At 40.4% G+C, this 23529-nt stretch overlaps 1 protein-coding gene across 2 annotated transcripts in view; it reads left to right on the top strand.

Annotated features, from left to right (window-relative positions):
* The window catches only part of LOC122976302 (rho GTPase-activating protein 6-like), an 81400-nt gene that overhangs the window by 43999 nt on the left and 13872 nt on the right, over positions 1-23529 (top strand). For both annotated transcript variants that reach the window (XM_044344705.1, XM_044344706.1), the window contains exons 2-3: positions 17960-18119; positions 22262-22333. In XM_044344705.1, the coding sequence (XP_044200640.1) occupies positions 17960-18119; positions 22262-22333 (232 nt within the window). The remainder of the gene's footprint in view (positions 1-17959; positions 18120-22261; positions 22334-23529) is intronic.

The raw sequence follows: 23529 nt of genomic DNA, 5'->3' as shown, positions 1-23529 counted from the left end.
AGACTCCGTGAGATAGATCTGCTGTTTCCCTAAACTTACTATTGCTGAAATGTACATTTATCTCACTGCTTCCTGCCCAATTCAAGATACAAAAACATGCAAGCAACCTCATACACACATTTTTTCCCAATCATAGTATGACACTGACTGTACAACTTGCTCTGTTATTCTGGTGGACTGTCTCTGTTGTTGCAATACCCTGGAACAGTGCAGCGGAGCTCTTTGCTTGAATTGGACGGAACTACCAAAACAGCATGAAGGAGCATGTAGAAGGGTTATCGTGACCAAAATACAAAGCTTGGCTTGCGTAGCTTGGTTCTCATGATGAGTGAAACGGTCCAACAATGGCAAACGTCAAGTATTTGTGATCATGAGTAGGAAATCCCCACCGACTATGATACATTTTGGAGGGAATGGTTTGAAAAAGATTATATGTAGAATGTCAGATTATAATCAATGTTAATAAAACAAGTATAAACCATAATTATTCTAGGAAAAGGTATATTTTTTGTCTTTTGTCTAAATAAAACTACACATTTTGTTTTACAAAATTATACGTTGAAAAAAAAAGTCCAATGGAAGCAAATTGGCTCCATTACTGTCCGTTCACTTTAGATAAAAAAAGACATCACATGCAGATGTTTATGTTACACAGTCTTGTAGAATGCTCTTTCACTCTTTTCAAGACAGTTCATCAAGCTATAATTACAAATGAGTGTGAACAATTAGCCTCAACGTGGGAAGTAGCATATGTAGCTTTAAATAAACAGCCTCATTCTCAACCAGTGTCATGTTGCTGCCTTTAAAAGATTATCTGATAGTCGCTGGTGTGCATGTCTATGTGATGCGCCCGGAGTTGCTTACTTGGCTGATCATTAGTTATTTTGTCTGCTTGATGCAAAGCGTGGAGAGAAGGAAAAAAAAAACTGTGAAGGACAGACAGACGGACAGACAGATAGCAACAGGCGGACTGATGGAATAAAGGTCAGACAGATTGAGACAGGAGGGTGGAAGTCAAATTTCCGGTCTGGTGACATCTCAGAGAGCCACCATGAGGGAAATATAAAGAGTCAGACAAGGAATAACACAGATGATGCCAGAAATAACTGATTTTTGATAGGAATAACAAACAGACATTTGGTGCATCTGGTACACCGTGTGCTATTTATGCATGTGTGCGTCCACGTAAGTGCTCGGTATGCGCATATTTGCACATAGAACAAACCCAGGTAATGTGTGTGCCCATGCATTTCTGTGTGTAGACTGGTAAGAAGTGTGACCCCAGGAGTTCAAGGGGCCTTTGACTGAGACTGGATTAGCTGCTCTCAAGGCTGCCACTGGAATGTGTGGATCAACAAGTCTGTTGTGGCAGTGCACGCGCGCACACACACACACACGAACACACACACACACGCCGATTCTTTAGTGGCACACCCAAATACTCACTATTTGCCTTCCAGTCTATTACAGTCTATTAATGTTCCCTCACTCCACCTCTCGCTCTTTTCCCTCTCTCACTGGGAATACGGTCAAAATTGGATATCAGGAAACCAGGAAACTGGTGGCAGGAGGAAATAAGTGACTATTTTTATCATTTTCATCAGGGCATGGCTTGTTGTGGTTATAAATTAAGCTTCAGAGAGCTCCGCATGCACCGAGATAACCTCATAAATGTTGTCAATTCACATTTGAAATAAACTAAAATGGTTTATTCCTCCTTATTTTTTAAAGAAAAATCATTCCAAATGTCTTTTTTTTTTTGGGCCAGCGGTGCATCTTATAAAAAAAAGGGCGTAAAGGAAGAATGAATCAAAAAAGGGGAATCCTCAGGCCAAGCTTTCATCATCTGCACTCACTTGTTTATAGTCAAGTGAAGAGTATGTAAACAGGAAAGGTCTCAGCGTTTGTATGTGTGTGTATACTGACCACGGCTAGCTGGTCAACGGATGAATGGATGGCTGCATCTTCACTCATTTACGCAGCTGCATCAGCGTGATGACACACGATGCCTTTTATGCCTAAAGTTTCATTTCGGCACATTTTGCTGTTTGCAGAGACGCTGTTAGAATTTTAAAAAATAGCAAATAATTATGGCAAAAATATAATGCATTCTTCCTCAAATACAAAAAAGGAGCTCTGAGATCTGATTGAAAACACAGCCATTGTGTGTTTATCCTGTTTCTCTCCCTGAAGGTGGTATGGTGGTATTTTAGACAAACTGAATCCTCATGTTTGTGGTCAGGACAAGAACAGAACAAACAGGCTCCCAAAGGTAAATAAAGGTTTCTGGTTTCTTTTTAATCTTCTCACAATCTTTGATGAAATTTGTTTCAAGGTCAAAAGTTATGCTGGATGAAGGGAAAAAAAAAAAAAAAGTCAGCGAAACAAGTTCCAGTTACCACTTTTGTTTTTTATGTTTGGGTCATTTCTCATGTTAAAAAATCACAAAAGGTTATTTTTTATTAAAACAAAGAAAACATGTGATTTTCATTTTTGTTCAAATGGCAGCAGTGATCATATGAGGCAGCATTTGTTCGTTTCTGAAAACAGGTGGAAGAAAGCGCTTCACTTTAGTGTCCCATGTTAACTTATAAACATTATAGATGTATTTAACATTGTTGATAGATAGCTGGCGTTTACAAGTCATGTAAAGTACGACTTTTTCGTTTCAGCAGTGGACTTTTATTGTCCTCAGTATATCTGATGTGTCAGGGTTTATTTTTCAGACGGAATCAGGGGAGCGAATCCACTCTGCAGCTCTTGTGGAAACAGTGAAAACAGCCAAAGTAGTCCCTTGAAAGTGCTGAGATGTTTTGTGTAAATTTCACTCTCTTCCGTGTTTTCTGTAAATTTTCATCCCCTACGTGTGCCAGATTTTTTTTTTTTTGGTCACTCAAGTAAGTGCAGTAGTTCATGAGAAGCACAAATTAAGAAATTCTTTTTAAGAAAAAAATTCCTGCATTCGCACCTGGATCCGGAATCACGTTCAAAATGAATCACTTGTTCCTTTGCCCGCGGCCCTAACATTACATCTGATTTCATTGAAACGTTTTTTTTTTCCCAGGGTGTTGACATAATGACTCACAGATAGACTTTTTTGGTTTCTGCATATTTTCTGTTACAAGTGTTCTCGCTTTCCAGCAAAGACCCAGCAAAATGACAAATTTTGGATGAATTTTAGTCCAGTCTCACAAAAAAATGTGATGGGTTCATTATGTTTCAGCGCTGGATCTTATTTAAACCATGTGCTTCAAGCTTTGTAGATGTATTTCCCTCAACTCTCACCATTAATCAAACCTACACTAAACAGACCCAGTGGGAAAAAAAAAAAAAAAGATTTTTGTTGAGTTTTGATGGCTCGCACGGAGCAGTGCCAATGGGAAGGTGATAAGTAGTTTACCGTGTTCAGTTAACACCCCATTAGCACTTATCAGCCTCTGTTTAAAGTGCTCTACACCTAGTCATTATTGTTAACACTTTATAGTTTTTTACTGGCACACATTCATATACACACACACACACATACACACACATGCGTTACGGTCAGCTGAATGTTGGTTAGTGTGTGTTGGGCAGGGCAGCGGGCACTGGAGCGCTGTGTTCATTCTCTTTCCGCTCGAGAATCAATAATAGACCAGCTGACCCGACTATGACCTGCGTTACACGTGTGTGCGTCACATACACACACACACACACACATAGTCACATCCACTGTCCACGGAGAACAAAGCATCGCTGGGCAGTGGCGGGTGTGGTGTGGGTCTCCAGGAAGTTACACTTGGCTAAAACTTCCTAGACAGAAACAAGGCTGATGGTTTGAAATGTTAATTTAATTACTTTTGAAGTATTTTCAACAGTGGCTGGTTGCGTTTGAATGGCTTACATCACATTGTTATTAATGACTCATAATATATTGTCATAGCGGTTGAGTTATAGTCTTATATATCTTATTTTTGGATGTAGTTTCCTTGATAATGAATTGGAAATGTGGAGAAAAGAGACACAGAGCGGTTTACAGTAAGATATGTGACAGTGGTCCTGATTGGAGGATTTGCAGCTACAAGTAGCATGAAGAAAGTGTTCTACAGTTGTTCAACCATCAGTAGCCCCGGGGTTTGAAATCTGTCGTGTCCCGGCGAGGTCAGACATTCCAGTCCAGTCATGGAAGTCTGTCAATCTCCATAGGAAGCTGCAGAGTCAGTCCAGACTCCACCTCCTCCTACAGGAAGAGCCCTGGGGTATGAGAAGGGCCCCTTAAGTTGTTTGTGGGAAGGAGGGGGCGGTGAAAAATAAAACACAATGAAACACATTGATCATGTGTCACTAAAATTACAGGGATAAAGAGTGAAAAACAGCAACAACAAAGAGAAAGCTTTCCTGAAGGTCAGCTTTGCACTGTTGAAGGTGATTAAACTCATAATTCTGAATGAATGATCACATATGAGGAATTTTAAAGTCTTCAACAAACACATCTTTCCTTTTATTACTTTTCTAGACATTATAAGACATATCATTTTAGTTGTTTTTTTTCACATCTAGCAAATGTGCGCAATCCGCCGAACACCGTGTGCGACGTCATGCGTGGCTCGTGCGCACACGTCACATTTAAGCCGTGCGTAAAAGGGTCTGACGCGCGTCTCATAAAGCGACCGCGGTCTGGCCTTAACTCTGTCATCTTCATCATCAACATCATCCGGATTCTGAAGGGGCAGACCAGCATGTTATAATCCCCCCGCTCTTTAACTACCTCACAGGATTAACTGGGAGGGGTGATCCGGCACCCACGTGGAAAATAAAGAGTCTTACGGAGACTTTACTCTGATCCCGCTGTGTTAAATGGATACGGTGGACGGAGCACAGAGAGCGAAAACCAAAGGGAATGTGGTCTCAAGTTCTTGCCGCAGGCGTGAAAAATACACTAACTATTCCCTAATTGGATGAACATGTAATCTTACATCCATGAAAAATAAAGATTTACTAAACGCACTCACACTCTAAGCTGTAGGAGTAAGGATCTACATAGATGCAGAAATGAGAACAAAGAGCTCGAGTCCTGCGTCCGTCAACTCAAGAATTTGCTTTTGAAATGGTTCAGTCAGAAGTCAAACTTATCTTAAATGACAGTTGTGACCCTACTTCCTCAAAAAAACAACAACACATCCTACATGTACAAGTTTATGAGCTTCAGTGAAGAAATTTTCTTAGGCAAGGAGGAGATCAATGGTTGCAAAACCGCCCTTCAACTGAATTTCTCACCGCCAGACTGTGTGAAATCAAGTTTGTCGTGACATTCGACGAGCAGGAGAAAAATTTCAAGCTCTCAACAGAAAAATGAGTCTTCATCTGACTGCAGCTGCTACAGAAATGACAGATTAATGGCATAAAATGCCCAAAATTAGAAATTAATCGCTAGAAGTTCTTGAATTACCAACAGAGCGTGCTTTGGGACATGTCTGAAGAGCTCTGGAAACTTTCTAACTTTGGTTGTTTGGTTGGTCTTTTTTCCAGTGTCATAGTTGTCATGTGTTTGTCTGGACAGCAGGAAATAAAGGGACAAAGTTGTCTGAGTCTCTGATATGGTTGTTGTTGTGCATCCTCATATGGCTGTTTGTGTACATCTTTGTTGCTACAGCAGATTTTCATATTGAAATACTTAAGCATCTGATTGTCAGAGAGTTGCTGGAAAATGACAAGGTTTGTGTGTGTGACAAGCGTGTGTGAGGAGAAAACAACTGTAAGTATTGTGGTATTTTGGATTTTGCTCTTCACAGTTGTGGCAAATAAGAGAAGGCGAGTCGAGGGCCACATAAGTCGGATTCCCGCTTTACATCTGAGACCCGACGTGTTCCGGCTTTTTGGCACAGATGCCACTTCTAATCTCCGAATCTATTTTTTAGAACATTCCAGGACTGATGGAGTGGCACATTATTTCTCTGGGAGTGGTTTCTGTGAAGACTGTGTATGTGTGTGTGTGTGTGTGTGTGTGTGTGTGTGAGATACCGTTCTCACGGTGCTGACATAGTAGAGCGCTCAGACTGCAAAGGGTTCGATGGGAAAGCAATGCCCATGGGGCCACTTACACTACCATTTGAACTGATTGACAGATAAATTGCACACACATGCAGACACACTGTACTATGTACGTATTGAATGTCCTTCCGTATTAATGGAGGCACACTGATTGTATCAGCAATACAATCACTTCTTAAAACCATAATTGTATATTTGTTTATATGCAGTTCAGTCTGAATCCCAGCTGCATGCTGTGTTTGTTGCTCTAAGCAGATAATAACTATTATTTTTCACATAAATGTAGACATTTATGGTCTTCATTTCATTGAAATGAATGAGGAAGCCAGAACTGAACACTTTGTCCAGAAAAATAAACATGTCCTCAAAAACATGGGTTACCACAATAATGTGAGATGGAAATGTTTAACTTTAACTGATAAAGTGTAAAAAAAAAGATTAAAAAAAGGCAATTTTCATATAAAGTCTAATCCTAGTTAAACTTTTGGCACTTTTGGCTCTAAACAAGACTGTATGTATATTTGGCTGCAAAATTAGAACCATTTATGATTGTTTTAATGTCTAGTAAGGTTTTCAAGATGCATTCACTGTGCAGCAGTGTTCCAACCACATCTAAGGGTGGTAACTGGATGCAGATTTAAATGGATTGCCTGCTTGCACAGCTGGGAAGCCGTGGAGGGATCATGTCAGCGGACTCAAGCTGTTTGGCCACGGTGCCTGCATGGAGGACCTGGAGCTAGCATGAACCTCTCCATCCAGTCAGTTTTTGGAATTTGATATTGCATGTGGCGAGCACACAACTGCAAATGCACGATCCGCAATCATTGCATTACTGTATTACTGGCTACAGTCTCAGTTATTGACTGGAGCCAATGCTTAAAACTGGAAAACATTTTTCAAGAAGCTTGAAACGCATTATACTAAATTAGTCCCCACTCAACTTTGTTTGATGGAAAAATAATCACTACAAAACCCCAGGCACCTGCTTTTTTTTTCTTTCTTTGCAAATGATCCTTTTATTTCCTCTGTTACAAGTGTCTATTGAGTAAAATCGTGCTCAAATCTGGTGGCTGAAAGACTACAATTGTCATCTGCTCAATTCTGTTTGGCAGTGGTTAGACTACTGCTGAGTTGTGACCTTAATTTGAGTTTCAAATCACTCCGCAACACACATGGAGGCCCGGAGGAACTCACACACATGCACGCATACAGGTCAAAGAGGACCGAGTGCTGATGGCTCTGACCGTCTCAGTCTCAGCTGCTGCCATCGGGGCCGCAATCACTTTGTTGCAGTTCAAGTGGAACAAGCAATGCGTTTTTTCCACTTATTTATGCTAAAATGCACATGAGTCTCACCTTCTCATATGCACGTACACACACACGCATTCTCACACGCAAAGTATCATTAAAAGGGCTCAACTCTCCATGCAGAATTAGTAATGATTAACCGGCTTCATTAGCTCAGCCGGTTAGTCTGGTTTGAGTGAGCAAGGAGAAGAATTTACTGACTTATATACAGTTGAGTTTACACACATTCCTCAGATAGAGTGTAGTTTGTGTATCTGTGTGTGTGTGTGTGTTGAATAAGGAGAGAGGGATGAAATGCTGGAGATATTAGTAGAGGAGAAAGGGTGATGGGTAATAGATATGGATGGGGATGCAGAAGTGGGATGGACAAGGCCCCATTAAATGAAAAATACATGTTCCTAGTGTTAATTGTTCATTTTTCTCGTGTTATATGCCAAATATATGTTAAAAAATCAGTATCAGAGTATTTTTACATCCAAATCCTTGTCTTTTCTCTTCCTGTTAAGCAGTTTTAAATGTCTGATGACTCATCCTGCACAAAATTTCATCCAATCAAATGTGACTTTGGGAGTAGCTAGCCACACCGGTCATATAAAACCGCACTTCACCCTTTATGGGTCGTAATGTGGAGAGAAATAGGAAGAGATGTGTGTTTGGATATCAGTGGGCAAAAAGTTTGGTTTCATTTCAACAACGATGTGGCTGAGGTGTAATCATTCATCTCTCCCTCGTCCTCCTCCCGATTTAACAACAGGTGAGGGAGGTGTGTGTGGAGCCTCTGCAGCTCTGTATCGCACTTAACTCTGTAAACCCCTTCCACTTGTTAGCAGTCCAATCAAATGCAAAGGATTTGATTTAAATCCCTCTTGTAACCGTAAACCGCTCAGATATTCTGTTTCACTGAGAAATACGTCACGGCACAGAAGCTAAAGATGTTAAACTTCTGTTTCACTGGGACTTTAAAAGAAGAACTTTTGTGAAGTAAGTAAAACTGAATCTTCAAAATCCAGAGGGATGAAAATGGGATTTTGAAAACCCTGATTTTCCCCTCATTAGTTGAAATTATGAACTTGGATATGGAAGAAAGTGCTGAGAGGTGATAAAGTAGGATGGACAGAAGAAGAAAACAATGAGGTTATCCATTGTTTATAGTCTGGCTCCTGCATCCCTCCAGGCAATTTTAAAGTTTCCCAACACACTCTGCTCCTGCTAGCAAATCAATGGTTTGCAAGTCAAAGTAGGAGCAAGGACCATGTTAAACACAGCTGCATTAAACCCCTGATAGACTTTTTAAACTCACTTTGAACAGAGGAATCAGCACATTGTACTTTATCGTCTATAAGGTGTCATTTAAGACATTCCTCAGTGGCAAATAACGACTTCATAATATGATGCAGGAGCTGAATTATTTTGGATATTTAACTGGATCTTCACACTTAAACTGTGATGTTTCACCTCCCACTATTCTCACATATACACAAAAAAAAAACTGTAGCCTCACGACGCCGAAAGAGTTCCAACACAGAACAAATAGTATGACAATGATGTAATATTTACTTGAAAAGTTTTGAGACAAAAATAATTGTAATTTCATCCAGAATTGGGGGAAAGGTTAGTAGCTTGTTGCTGTTCTCTAACACAAATACTCAGTGTAAATGCCAAAGGTTATCACGCATAAAGTTCAGTGTTGCAAACAGAAGTATAACGTCTCTGACATAAACCCAAGTCTGCCAATGACAGCTGATAGAGAAATACCCTGACAGATTTTTGGATGATATCTGCGGTCGTTCTGCCATCCACAGATCGCTTCGAGCCAACACCACGCACACGCAAACCCACTCCTCCTTCTACTATTAACTGCGGTGTAGATACAATACCTGATTTTCTTTGCTTTTGCAGCTTATGTAACCATTATGCAAGATCCTTAGTCTTCAAGGTCGGGCCTCATTATTGCTGCAGGGCCTTCATATTAATCTGTCTTTAAAATGTTTGATGTTCGCCCGACGCTTTAGATGTGCCTGCCAATGATCCGGGGGGGTGGGTGGGGTGGGGTGGGGTGGGGGGGTATTTGGAGCACACAATCCAAGTTGCCTTTGCTCATTCTGGCGAGCCAGCCAGCAAGGCCTCATTAAATGCAAAGGCAGAAGAAAAACAATACGCAGTGAAAGCTGATACCCACATATGAATGCTTTTGTGCTGATTTACAATTCCTGTATTTCTATGTGTGATGCCCTCCCACAGCATGAAATATGTACAAAGAATGAAATATCATTATGTGCATTTACTGCTCAACTTGTCATTTAAATAACTCTTGAATGCAGTCGAACCACATAAACTGTAAACAAATTCAAAGTGGGGGGGAAAAAGCTTGAGGAAGTATTTCCATAAAGTGTCTGTAAAACAATACAGCAATGGCTCATACACTTAAACTAAATCAAGCTGTGCATTGTTGGAATGCATTGTGTCATTCTTCCGTGAACCGAGAGCATCAAGTGGGGAAGTCAACACAAAAGTCGTTTCGACAGTTGTTCTCGGCCAAGTTTTGCGTTTCGGTTCCTTTCAGAGGGGAGTAAAACGTGATCGCTACAATATGCTGAAGCAAACATCACTTTTGTTGCCAGAATGTGACTCTCTGAAGAAAATGTTAGACAGATTGTCCTCGTCTGCATGCTGGGACGGACAAAACTGGCTTATAGTTGTTTACAGATGCTAATTTGTGGGTGAGCGTCACAGTTCTTTCACATTGTTTTGACCTTATTGACTTAGCAAATTCAGATTATCATGCTGGGCTTGGATGTTTGACCAAAAGATGCCATCAGTGTTTTTCTGCTGCATTAAACAGGTTCTCCAACACCAATATTCACCTTTGTCTTTGAACATTTTTGTTCTTTCTCCCTTTTGACCATTTTTTGACCTTTTAATTGAACTTTCTGATCAAATTTTCCATTGCCAATTCAAATTATACAGTAGTTATGCATGTGTATGAATCAGCCCTTCCTCCTCTTTTTGGTTTATGGGACATCAGGGCTGCAAAACGATTACTTTCATTGTCACTTACTATCTTAGTAATTTCTTTGATTGAAACAGCCACAATGAACTTTTAACTGGTTATGTAATAGTCTCATGATGTCTCGGATGTCTCTATATGACCTACATAAGCTAACGAGATCATCAGCTCGAAGATTGGCCATTTCTGTATAGTTATTTGCCACTGGGTTAGATTCCCCGTGAAATCAGATGAAATGATTTACAGCATGCAGACGGGAAGAACCTATGTTTACGTTGGGCTACATGGGGAGGGAGTACAAATACATTATTTCTCTATGTTAAAAGTTAAAATTAAAGTTAGACTTATTGACTAAAAAAAAGAGAGCGATCACAAGCAAAGTGACAGCACAAGCAAGAGAGAGAGAGAGAGAGACAAACAAAGCAGTGACTCATTGAAATAAAATGTTATTTTCTGATTGTTTCACAGCAGCTATGTTCTAAAGCACAAATAAACACACCCACGCCTCCGCACAGCCCTGCGGGAAAGTGTCGCATTGCTTGATTTGGTGTGAACGCAGCCTCATATGTAACCCAGGTGTATGAATGGTACTAAAACAAATCACCGTCCTCATATTACAATTATCAACCTTACATAGCCACAAATAGATACATTACCTCATCGCTATGCATCCCGCAAACAGCTGTGTTTAAATAAGAGAAATAGTATTAAAAATAAGTGGAATCTTTCTGTCACTCGCTTCCAAAACAAATGCACGCGCTAGCCAAGGTTTTACGACGTGATGCAGGGGTGCTCATGGGAAATGCAGTCTTCATTCCGGGATACACTTCCGCTTTTGTCGCCAAAATCAACACAAAAAGTTCCTAGTAGTAACTTTGATTGATTAGTCTATCAAATGTCAATAAATAGTAACAAATGCTCATCATAGTTTGTCAGAGCCCAATGTGATATCTTCAGATTGCTTTGTTGTTTTGTTTTGTTTTTGAGCTTCAATTTACATGATATAAAACAGAAAAAGGCAGCAAATCCTCACATTTTAGAAGCTGAAAGCAACAGATGTTTGACAAATGTTGATTAATTTTTGATTTGATTAATTGATATACAGACTAATAATTTCCTGACTGAGTAACATACAGACACAACCAGTTACAATGAAATCACAGCAGCTACCCTTTTTTTTGGCCTTGGAATGGACGGTATGATAATCACATTATACTCCATCTGCATGACCTGCTACACAGTAGGTTGATAACCTTGCATTTTACAACCAGTGATAAGCCTGATACAGCTGAATTACTCTCACATGAAGTTATGTAACACTTTGTGTGTGGATAACCGGGATACATAATTGGGTATTTGTTTCCCCTCAGGCAGCATCATGGACAACCCAAAACAGGTGTAGAAGCCTATTAATCCTTAGTGTCTGACAGGTACATGTACAAACATGCACTCACACACACACACACACACACACACACACGCACGCACACACACACACACACACACACACACACACGCACACACTCCTGGCTGACAAGCAAGGGTGGTCAGTAATTACAAGCAGATGTGAAACTTGCAGAGGTTCCAGGTCAGCGAAAGCAATCTATTACATGCATGCATGAAGCCAACCTGTAAAAAGACAAAAAAAAAAGAACAAAAAAAAAAACAGAAAAGTGTTGAAAAATACTTGTGCATTCCTCTAGTTCAGCCTTGTGTCACAGAAACTCTGCTCAAGGGTCATTTAAAGCCAGCTGCAACACAAAAGCGAAAGAAAACAAACCAAAAGTACAATGTCAATAATTTTGGAATGTCCCTTTAATGTCTGTATTCGCTATAAGTGATCTCTTCCTGGGCCTCTGGTACCTTCCTGGAATATCACTGCTCATGTCATCCTTGATTGTAGCTTATACAAAGCCGACAGGCATGGTTTTGTCATTACCAGATGTGTGCTTATGTGAATGTTGTTGTGTTAGAGAATGAGGTGCTGTAGTGCCCATGTGTTTAACTAGCTACCTGTGTTTTACTCCCATTGGCAGATCCATTATCACAATTACATAACTTGCTGTGAATGTATTAATTTATATTATCAGAAATAAATAGAGGTAACCTGTTGCGTTGGTTCAAGTCAACCACTCTGTGAGATTGTACTTGCTGAGGTCAGCCTTGCTAACATGCTCACAATTCCAACGCTAACATGCTGATGTATAGCAGGTATAATGTTTATCATGTTCACCATCTTAGTTTAGCAGCTGAGGCCGATGGAAATGTCATCAGTTTTGTCATAAATCTAAGTATTGGAGAAAGTTTTGACAGGATGATGGCACTAGATGAAAAGTTAAGAGATCTCCAAAGTCATTAAGATTCATCCTCTGGAGACCATGAATGCAATTTGGAAATCATTTCAATAGCTGCTGAGATGTTTCAGTTTAGACTAACTGGTAGACCAACCAACTGACTGATCAACAGACATCGCCATCCTCAGAGCCACACAGCTAAAAATAACAGCAAAACAGACCCTATAATGAAAATCTGCTATCGATGATAAAACTATTGATCGTAGTTTCCATAAAGGTGAAATCTGACATAAATTATGGTTATTTTACTAAAAAGCAATCAAAAAAATAAACACTTTTATTACCACTTCTTGGCACTTACATGTCTCTCATACAGACTTACTAGAGATGCTGAAACTAACCTTATTATGTGGATTGAATATTTGCCAGATGCAATTGATCCGCATTAAGTTTATTTATCAATGTCATTATTAAATTCAGTGTTTCAGCTATCAGTGTTTCATTTAGTCATAGTGGGTTGCTCACTTCATTTCTGGCATCAAAGCATCCTTGGTGCATAATCTTGCCTTATGTGTAACTATATCCTAGTTATCAGATCAGCACTATGGTACTGTGCATTTCTTGCACTTTCTTGCACCATTAAAAAGCTTTAATTCAATTAAATTAACTTCCGCATTGGCATTCATCGGGGGGGGGGGACAACAGAACATACAGCCTGTCTTAAAGATTTTCACTCTATTTATTGCTCAAACCAGCGGATTAAAGGCTTTATAACAGTTTTTTTCCCATGAAAAGAGGATTTGCCTCATTGTCTCTATTTATGATCGCAATGAATAAGGACAACAACAGCGCTTGAAGGCGGCATGTGTATGCATATATTTCTCTGAGGATTGTTTTTCTCTCTCCACTCATCACACATGTACACACATGCGCTCGCATAGTCACATGCGTATGACCAGATGGGGACCAGTAATAACACAGTTTGTCAATGCGTTGCCACGGCGCTCCAGACCAATAATGGTCACACTGATGGCTCTGTGGTGTATGGAGTATTGAGTGGGAAAGAAGGAGCTGTGTTATTTGTTATTGGCTACATTATAGCTGTCAATAAGTCATCAAGGACAATGACGATCCAGAAAGGACAGTTTCTTTTTCTTTTTTCCCCCCCTGTAGATAAACATTTATACATGCTTTATAAAATGAATATTTATAATGATAACTGTTATGATGCATATTATGACCTGTTTCCAAGTCAGCTTGATATAAAACATGAAAGAGTCTCTCTGTCGTCAAAGTGATGTTATTCACTGGAAATGTTTTACACAGTGCATCTCAGCAACAAGTGTTCCAGGTGCGTTACCATAGTAATATTTCTCTCACTTCCTGGCCCTTTTGATTGTCTGTGTATGAGTTGCCACGGAAACTGACATATTCCTTTGCCCGTTGGCTTTTGCGCCATTTGTCCCTTTGTCTGAAATAGAACAGAAACCACATGCTGCAGTGTACTGTATGTCCAAACGGCATTAGTCATCTAACTGCACGATGCCAGTCTAGTCAGCAAAGTCATTCATCCTTCCAGTAAAACATCTGTCAGCACCAGCAACAAAGACAACACAACAAATGCTGAATCCTATGCTTGCAGTAAGGCTTTACATAACATTTTATATAACATGTACGTCTCACCAAGCTGTTGTTTGGATTCGGCGGACTCCACACTTGAATCACTCTTTGCACTCTTTTACCCCATTCGTCTACTGTGTTTGATCGAAAGCATTTTCATGATTTATATTGTTTATTCCTGCTCACGCAAAATTGAATCAGGTGTAACAAGCCATTTGTTAAACTTGAGTTTATTTGATTCACAATCGCATCCATTCCAGCAAACATCATCTGCAGGGGGTTTGAAATTGTTCTAATAAATACAGAGGGATACAGATGATGTGTAAAGGCTTAGCAACCAACTATTTTGGAGACAAACAGCGGGAGTTAAAGGATTGTGACAGTAGCTGCATGGTAGATTTCTCTCTATACAGTCTGTTCAAACAGTGTTACATCTCACTAAGCATCCACGTCATACTGAGCTCTGTGATAATGAACGCTTTTGGCTGTATGTTCCAAAGGCATCCAGTGTTAAGGCGCACTGTGGCTTGACATTTGCGGGGTGAACAGTTGAATGAATATAACATTAGGAGATATGTTATGTGAATGTCATGTCGCTCATTAACTCTACTGATACAGCCAAACAAATTAGCATTTATTGTGCTATATAATAGGTGACTATCCTTATCTCAAGAAAGAGAACATGAGCACCACTGAATTTGAGCAGCTTTCTAACCGGAGGGTGAAAAAAAACCATAAATCTCTCCACTTGAAAAGTTTATCATGAACTCTAAATGACACCATCAGTCAACTCTAATGGTTTGAAGTCCAAAATGGATCCCAAATCAGTGTTTGTTTTTTTTTTTTAATTTGGAAAAAGGGAGTCTTTGCTGAAGATGTAATACATAACTTTCCACAAATTCTGCATCATGTTTGACTTTCTTTTTTTCCCCCTTTTTCGTTCTTTTGACCAAATGAAGTGTTCTAAACCAATATTCACCTTCATCTTTGAGCAACGTTTGTGTCTCTCCCGACTGACTTCGTTGCTGCCTCGGACCAAGGGTTCGTCTTTTGTTTTTCTGGTGCAGAATAAGGACATGGTTATTTTTGGGGAGAGTATTTCTAGACTCAGCAGATTTAAATTTGACTTCCCAAAAAAAATCAAAGATTCAGTATTTCTCTGGTAGAATGTTATTCCTGGCAGTGTGGAGAAGGCTTAAAAAATCATTTTATTTGGATTATTTGGATTTGTTTGAAAAACCCAAATAATTAAAACAGTTCTGGGATGGACTACGTGCACTATATTTTCACATAACGCTGCTGATTTCAATGCGTGTGCTCTACAGAAATCACATGCAGCAGCTCTGGTTTGCACAAACTACTCAGATTAACAAGACTGAATTGTGGTGCATAAAGACAACAAGTCCGACCACAACAATATTGATGGACTTCTGTTTTTAGCAACCTAACATAAACGGAGTGAAGACAGAAAAATCTAAGTGATGGACATGTGGTTGCAGATGTAGCGTATCTTTTTCACCCCCTACAAATCCATATAATCATACATAACAACAAATCATACTGTATGTTTAACAAGAATATCCTTTGTTCACAGTTCAAACTATGCCAAGGGTGCCGGATTCATTTCATAAGTGTGGGTGCCAAAAAGTGTGTGTGTGTGTGTTCATGTGGGTGTGTGTGTGTGTATGTGTAGCGGTAGATAGACTGGAGACTCTCATTAAACTTGCCACAGGGTGGAGGTATAATTCCAAACACAAAGCAGTTAACTAGTGCGTGTAGGATTAGATACAAGCTTTTTGGGTCAATTATCCAAAACTACGAGTTAACAGGCCAGTAACACTGAGCAACAGCAAGCAGGCAATAGGAATGTTAATGTTGTCTTTGTGTTGTGAGCAGCCATCAGTGTTCACTGTATGTATGTCCTCTGATTGGATTAAAATGTCAATATACTTCCTGTTTGATGTTTGTCTGCTTTATATTACCTACTGTCTCAGAGTGGACGGGAATGATTGAAACGTCTTTTTACCGTAAGTGTTGCAATATATGGGCATTTGTGGGGATACAGAGATTTGTAACTTAAAAAGAATCTGGGAGGAGGGTAAAGTGGGTGGGTGGGGTGACAATAAGCCCCTTGGACCCCCTGCTTCCGGCGTCCTTGAACTATGCGGGTTGGTTTTGGAACGTCTCGGTTGGTAAATTTGAATGAGCGTCACTGCAGGTCACGCAGGCTTTCAGCTCATTGTTGCCAGAGTCCAGCGGTGATACCAGGATTTAGTCTGCCCCCTTCACTCTTCTGTCAGCATTCCAGGGGTTTCATAGGTTGACACTTAAGAACTGAAGCTCATCCATCCTCTTCAGAAATCCCGCTGGGCAGAACCAGCTCGACCGAAGAGAGGCCTCTTATTTAACTTTTCCAACTGTTTGTCTTTTCTTTTGCTGTGTGTGTGTGTGTGTGTGTGTGTGTGTGGATGTGTGTACAGGCATGTGCATGTGTGTGTGCCCCTCAAGCTGTGTGTGAGGTCAAGCGGGATGGAAAAGGGTTTCCTCCGGCAGCGATAAGGAAGGGCATACACATAACAGCGGCGCTCGATGAAATGCTCTATTAAAGGGGGCAACATGCAACTTGTTTTTCGCTTGACTCGTGACAGGATTGTTCACACACACACACACACACACATACTACTCATTCACTCACTCAGGTGGCTCTACAGGTCGCCTGTGTCCTCATCTTGTTTTCCTCCCATGGCTGAATGATGGGTCTGTTGCTTCACTGCACTAAGTGGGGTCAAATAACAAGAGAGTTGACAGCGGGAGGAACGGTTTCAAAAAAATATAGTCAGTGGAAGTCTAATCATGAAAAGTGAAGAGAAGCTCTCGACATAAAGACTCAGAAAAAACATTTTTCTAGAAGATTTGAGCAAGAGTGAATATCATCCAAGGGGCAACTTGAAGAAACTACTTTTCAGAGTACGTTTGTAAGCCCTTTCCAACAATTCATCACTATTCAGTTCAGTTCAGTTTTGATGGCAGATTAAGCCAAAGCTGCAAGGTAAACCTGTCTGCTGCTGAAACATGAGACTGAGACTGTTTTCTCTGCTTTCCATATGCTATCATGTCTCCTTAGACATATGCTTTGCAATCTTAATGCTACTTTATGCGTGTGGACAGCATACTGCAAATCCATCAGTGCAAGGCCGTTTCAGTGCTGGAGGATGTCCTCACTTGCTCTTCGGAGAAAGACAGACTTTTTTCCTAAGTACATACTGTCTCTCTGTTTATCTATCTCTACTGGTTGTATCATTTTTGATACATTTCGTTTGGCGTATGTTCGACTGTTGTAAAAACTGAAATCCTGCACATGTTGTATTTTGCAGATTTTTATCTTTTTCATATTTTTTGTTTTGTTTTGTTGTTTTTTTTCCAGAATTGTCTTATATAACGTAATCTGCTGCACAATTTGTTTTCTGTTCTTTTAATCATTTTCATTCTGGATGACTGCAATTGCTCAACAGCCACCCCTGAATCCATCCATCCATCTATTCCTTCTTGTCTCATGTTCTGTCCTCAACAAACTATTTACAGACTCATTTTTAAGAAGAAAAACAGCAGTGAAGGGTTCAACACATGACATTAAATTATATTATTCTAATCCCTCTGATAGTCTGATCTTACTCTTTGTGTTAACTTTTGTCTATCCCAGGGTGATTTCACCTGGAGCAGCCTGTCAGGGCGGAGCGTGCGTCTGACGCCAGTTGCCATCCAGAGCCTGTCAGAGCTGGAGAGAGCCAGGCTGCAGGAAGTGGCCTACACCCGTTTACACCAGGACTATGACCTGGGATGTCAGATAACCATGCCAAAAGGTATTACAGTGTATTGAGAGAGAGTGTGTGTGCTCTTATGCTTGTTGCAAAACTGAGTGAAGTAGTGTTACATAATTTGTATGTTTGTGAGTTCCGGATGAGTGGGATTTACTGCTGCAACATACTTGAGATAGCATCAAGTTTTTAAGACTGTGACATTTATGTGACTGTTAACTGGGACCAAACACATCTGTGACTGACTGATCTGGAACTGTTCCTCCTTAACCCATGTTTGCTGCGTACGCACGTGTGCTTGTGCTGCTTTTAAGCTTGTGCAGCTACTTCCAAGTGTCTCATAAAGTGAAGCTAACGCTCAGTCCTCTGACCACATCCTCTTATCATCCCTCAAGTGTATTTAAGGGAAGTCATGTATGGTCTATGTTTGGGGAAGCTTTGACAACACATGAATTTAGATGTAAACCATACTTCACATCTGGATCGGGTGCTTCCTGCCTGACGTGGTATCTGTTGACTCCCCTTCTCATAACGACACGCGACTCCCTTTCTGCTGCAGACACCCCACGAGTCATCATGTACCCTCTATTAAAAAGTACAGAATGTTTCAACTGCAGGCTTTATTTGTCCTCGTGGCCCTATCTTAAAGCTAAACAACTGTAAACCAAACCATTAAGTGACTAAGAGTTCCGAAAATGACAAAATCAGGCAAATCAATCCAAATCTAGCAAAAATAGGGAGAGCTCTGCGGTGAAACTGCTGGAGTTGGTGGTTTGTTTCCCAATGGACCCGCCCTTGCTAAAAATGTCTACATGCATCACAGTTTATAGATAGACGAGAATAAATATACACAATCCCACTCAATTTAAAGCAAAGAAGTGGGAAAGATATAACAAGTTAATAAGCTTCACAATTTGGTTATTTGTTCAGTAAAGTACACACTACACTGAATACCACTGCAGGAATGCATAACACATTCAAAAGGGGCATTTATTTAAAAGGGAAATAACATAATAATAACATTGTACTCAACATGTTAATTACAAAATGTGGCAATATTGTTAAAAAGAAGTCCTTAAGGGCAAGAAACTAAAGTTATCTCAAGTTATTTGGAAGACAAAACAAAGGTTAAAGGTGAAATTATTACGCAAACTGTCTGTTGTGAACATGCATCACAGTGCATAGACTTCCTGGTTTAAATTTGTGGTTTTGTGTTCCCAATTTTCTTGCAAAGATTTTGGTTGAACCCACTTTCAGTTCTCAACTTGAGTATGTTATTTAGTGGCTCCCAAGCTTTTGGTTTGTGACCTCTGTATGCAGCCTCTTATCCCAGGTTGCATATTTCTACAAGTTGTGATAAGATAGCCAAAAAAATCATGAAAGGCAGATTTGTCAGTATGGTGTTTATAAAAACAACATTCAAAGTTGGCCCTTCCTCCCCAGATCAACAACATGAGAGAGAGAGAGAGAGAGAGCAGCGGCGGTCGAGCGAGCTAGAGAGTGAATGAAGAGAGGGAGTGGCGCTGGCGATAACAAAGCAGTGAATCAGATAAATAAAACACTATTTTCTGGATGTTTCATGGCTGTTATGCTCTAAAGTACAAATAAACACACCCACACCTCCTCACAACCCTGCGGTAAGGTGCAGCATTGCCAGATTTTATGTGAATGCAGCCAAAGCACACGCTTCATCCTGTCTGTCATGGCCTCTCTGCTCTGTGTGTGTGTGTAGCTCAGCCCCGGTCAAGCACACACACAAACCTGCAGCTCTTTATGCATCCATGACACAGAGGAGAGAGATGAAGACAGCGATATAACCTGGAGTCCCGACCTCACACCTTGCATGCTGTTATTGGCTGGAGGCTACACACCCACTGCCCAAAGGCTGACTTCCAGAAGTGTCCCGAAGCAACAGCAAAATAATAAGAAATATAGGCCATACACTTCTAGTGGGTTATAAGTGATGATATATTGTTTTTTAGGAAAATCCTGCATAGTATACCTTTAAGTCTACTAAGTTATTTGAATAATGTTTAGAGGAGAAGGTAGAATTATTCAGTAATTCAGAGAAGATAAGGCTAAGATTAGAAGTCAAGAAAAGAAAAAGACATAAGAAAAATATGTGTTTCAGTTAATCAATTCAAGACCCCTTAGATCTCTCTTATGACCCCTTAGGGGTCCCAACCCCCAGGTTGATAACCACAGGTTTAGATAATCCAGCTAAACTGTTGGCTCGTTTTCAGCCTGTTTGATTGTCAGAGCAGTGTTTCTTGCCCCACCAGACTTTTTTATAGTGATTTCACAGTAATTGCTTTGCTTTGTAGACTGGAAGCCAAGATCGCAAACATAAGACCCAAGTTGTCATAAACCAGAATTTACTTTAAGATTTATTTTTGGTATTAGAATTATGAGTCTGTGCAAATTATGCACACTAGATGCAGCCTTTTTTCCCCTTCACTGTATAGGAGTGGAGTTGCTGCCATAGCAGCAGTATAGTGCAGCCAGTGGATTATCCAGGGCCTTGCATTCCAGCTGAAGGTTAAACCTCTCCCCACCATGATTTAATACGTACTTGTCTGTGTTGCTTATGAATTCCAGAGCCCCTGACGGCCGCCATGTGCTAGCGAGGGAAATATTTCAACTCGTGTGTAAGAGTGTGTGTGTGTGTGTATGTGTGAGTGCTATTTCAGCACTGCTAATGTAGGCTTCTCAGCCCCGCTGTCTCTCATATTTATCCGAAGGGATCATGTTTCTAGTGTTTCTTTAAGAACAAAAGGCAGATTAAAGAAAAGATAGAACTGAGAGAGACAAAGAGGGATGGAATGAGGGTGTGATGAGACAGAGAAAAGCAGCAAAGATTCATCAGACAGTTCAGTTTCTCAACCGCTTGGAGTTGAACTGGGGAGGTTTGGAGGTTCGGGGGATTTCCGTACAGCTTTGGGAGCCATCTGTCAAAAATCCAAACCATTTCCTATCTCTGCTTCTCCCTTCTCTCTCACTGCCCTCACTCTCCATCACAACATCTGCTTTCTTTCTCCTTCTATCTCACACCCCATCCTCACTGTTTCCCACCTATTATTTCTCTCGCACACCCTAAGATTTTACTTCACTCTCACTTCTTGCAACTTCTCACTCTAAGCTGCACTTTTCTTTGCAGCTCAAGCTCTGAAAAGGACACGCACATTTCTCATATATCACTACGGTGGCAATAAATTGATTATCAAAAGAGCAGCTGCAATGTTCGACTTGTTCAGATTTGTCAGAGATGGTTGGACACATGGGGAAACTGAACCTGCTCCCTGACGTAAGTGGGTAATGCTACCATGGAGTGTGTTGGGGGAGATGGATAAAATTTCCTAAGCAACTCATTTGATACAGCTAAAGGGAACATCTGGGGTTCAAACTGAGGTTGCTAAACCAGCAGATCGCGCCTTAGTCCAAAATGATCTGATGTGTGAAAGAGTTGGTTTTGGATACCAGAAAACCAAACAGCAGAGTGACTGAATGATAGTATTAAAAGTTGCTGATGTTTCCACAAACTGACATCCTGGCCTCGGACGAGACGATTTCCTAACCTGCGAGGACTCCAAGAGTTTAAAGTTGCATGTGCCACCATTTCCAGAGTTTCCTGATCATTAATCAGCAAATTCAGTAGTCATTCATCATGTTGACAGCTGACAAAAGTGGCTTTCCTCCTCGGAGAACTTAACAAGAGTTTCATGATACATTTTTGGTGATTATAGTGCATTAGACTTGTATGTCTATTAAGCAAGGACCACTAATATCCTTCCAAACCAAGACCTTTATCACAGTGGAGGATTATAATGTTTAGTGCTATTAAGATCCAGATTAAATTTTTCAAGCAAAACTTGGCCAAAGAAAGCTTAAGGATGACCGTGTATAACAATCCTGCAACATTTTCATCAGTATATACAAACAATATAGGTGATTTACTGTAATAGATCTTAACAGATACATTTTAATGCTCACTTATACCGTAGCCGACCCTGTCTGATGTTTCGGTTAAATGGATTTGAGTTCATAGGCGGCTTTCCCCCCGTGGCTAATTTATGTCTGCATTCTCGACATAAGCTTATTAGATATAATAAGCCAGATAAGATACAGCAGATATGGAAATCATCTGTTTCAAATGATTTACTTGCTTGTTTTTTTTTCCCCCAACACAGATGGACAGAAGAGGAAAAAGTCGCTGAGGAGGAAGTTGGACTCTTTAGCAAAAGAGAAGAGTAAAGACAAAGGTACGGCGAGTTGTTTTGATACGCACTCTGACATTTTGCCAGTTCACAGCGTTTTCTCTCTCCGTCTCCCTCTCTCTCTCTCTCTATCTCTCCCTCCTCTTTCAGTCTGTCTTTGTTGCGACTCACTCTGTGTCTCCATCTCTCCCTTCCTACCAGTGAGACAGAGGGACTAGTCTGTGGTCTCCACCCCTCAGGCAGGTGAACAGTGAGGTTATAAAAACACAGTTTCTGTTTACTGGGCTTTGACAGTTTATATTTAGCTTAAGTGGAGGGACTCCTTGTAAGGGGACTGGCTCTGAGAAGCAGCCACTCTGCTGCACTAAGCAAAGCATATTTGGCAGAAAGAGAAACTGATCTTAGTCAAAGAGCCCAGAAGGAGATAGGAGCAGAAGATAAAATGAAACAGGCTTTTCTTCTGGGAGTTTTTCTTCTGGGAGCTGAGTCTGGGACCTGATCTCAAGTCTTGTTTACAATAAATACACATGGGAATGTGAGAAATACACACACCTACCCAAGTTTGTTTTTGATAGCCTGTCATACTCGAACTGGTGCTGATTTTTGCAGAGCTTGCAGTGTTCTCAAGTAGCTGATTAAAATGGCAGGAATGAGTATTAGTAACTTGCATTAATGTGATGATCTACATTTGGAGGAGTTAGCTGTGTTCATACAAACTTAATATCCACAAACTACACTTATGTATAATGTAAAACCCTGATGATCTTGTGATGTCATCTGATGTTGGGTTTAAAACAGAAAGCTTGTGGTTGTGTGGAGTTTAAAAGACTTTACTCTTTAAGCAGTCCTGTTGCATTATGGGAAGTGTAGGATCCAGTGTTTTTGGAGCATGACCCATACTAGGGACTAAAATCTTGACCTCTGCTTGGTCTCTGCTCAGTCTCTCACAAATCCTGCAACTTTATGGAAGTTGGAAGTGACATACTAAATCACTTGACAACCCCTTTAATACCATAGGACGTATTCCACAATCAAATGCATTCAATTGAATGATTTTTAAGGATTTTTTTGGGGGGGAGCAGCATATTTTGGGACAATATGCTATTAGAACAGATTTTTTGTGAGTGCTCTGTCAACCTTTATTTACTGCTCCAAGTTGGAGACACAGCAGTCAAGCTCTGGGTTTTATATTGCAGTAATGATGCCATGTTACAGCTGTGTGGTCTGAAAATAACACCCAT

The sequence above is a fragment of the Thunnus albacares genome, chromosome 24 (genome assembly GCF_914725855.1).
Source record: "Thunnus albacares chromosome 24, fThuAlb1.1, whole genome shotgun sequence".
Classification (NCBI taxonomy): Eukaryota; Metazoa; Chordata; class Actinopteri; order Scombriformes; family Scombridae; genus Thunnus; species Thunnus albacares.
This window is presented reverse-complemented; position numbering and strand designations above follow the sequence as displayed.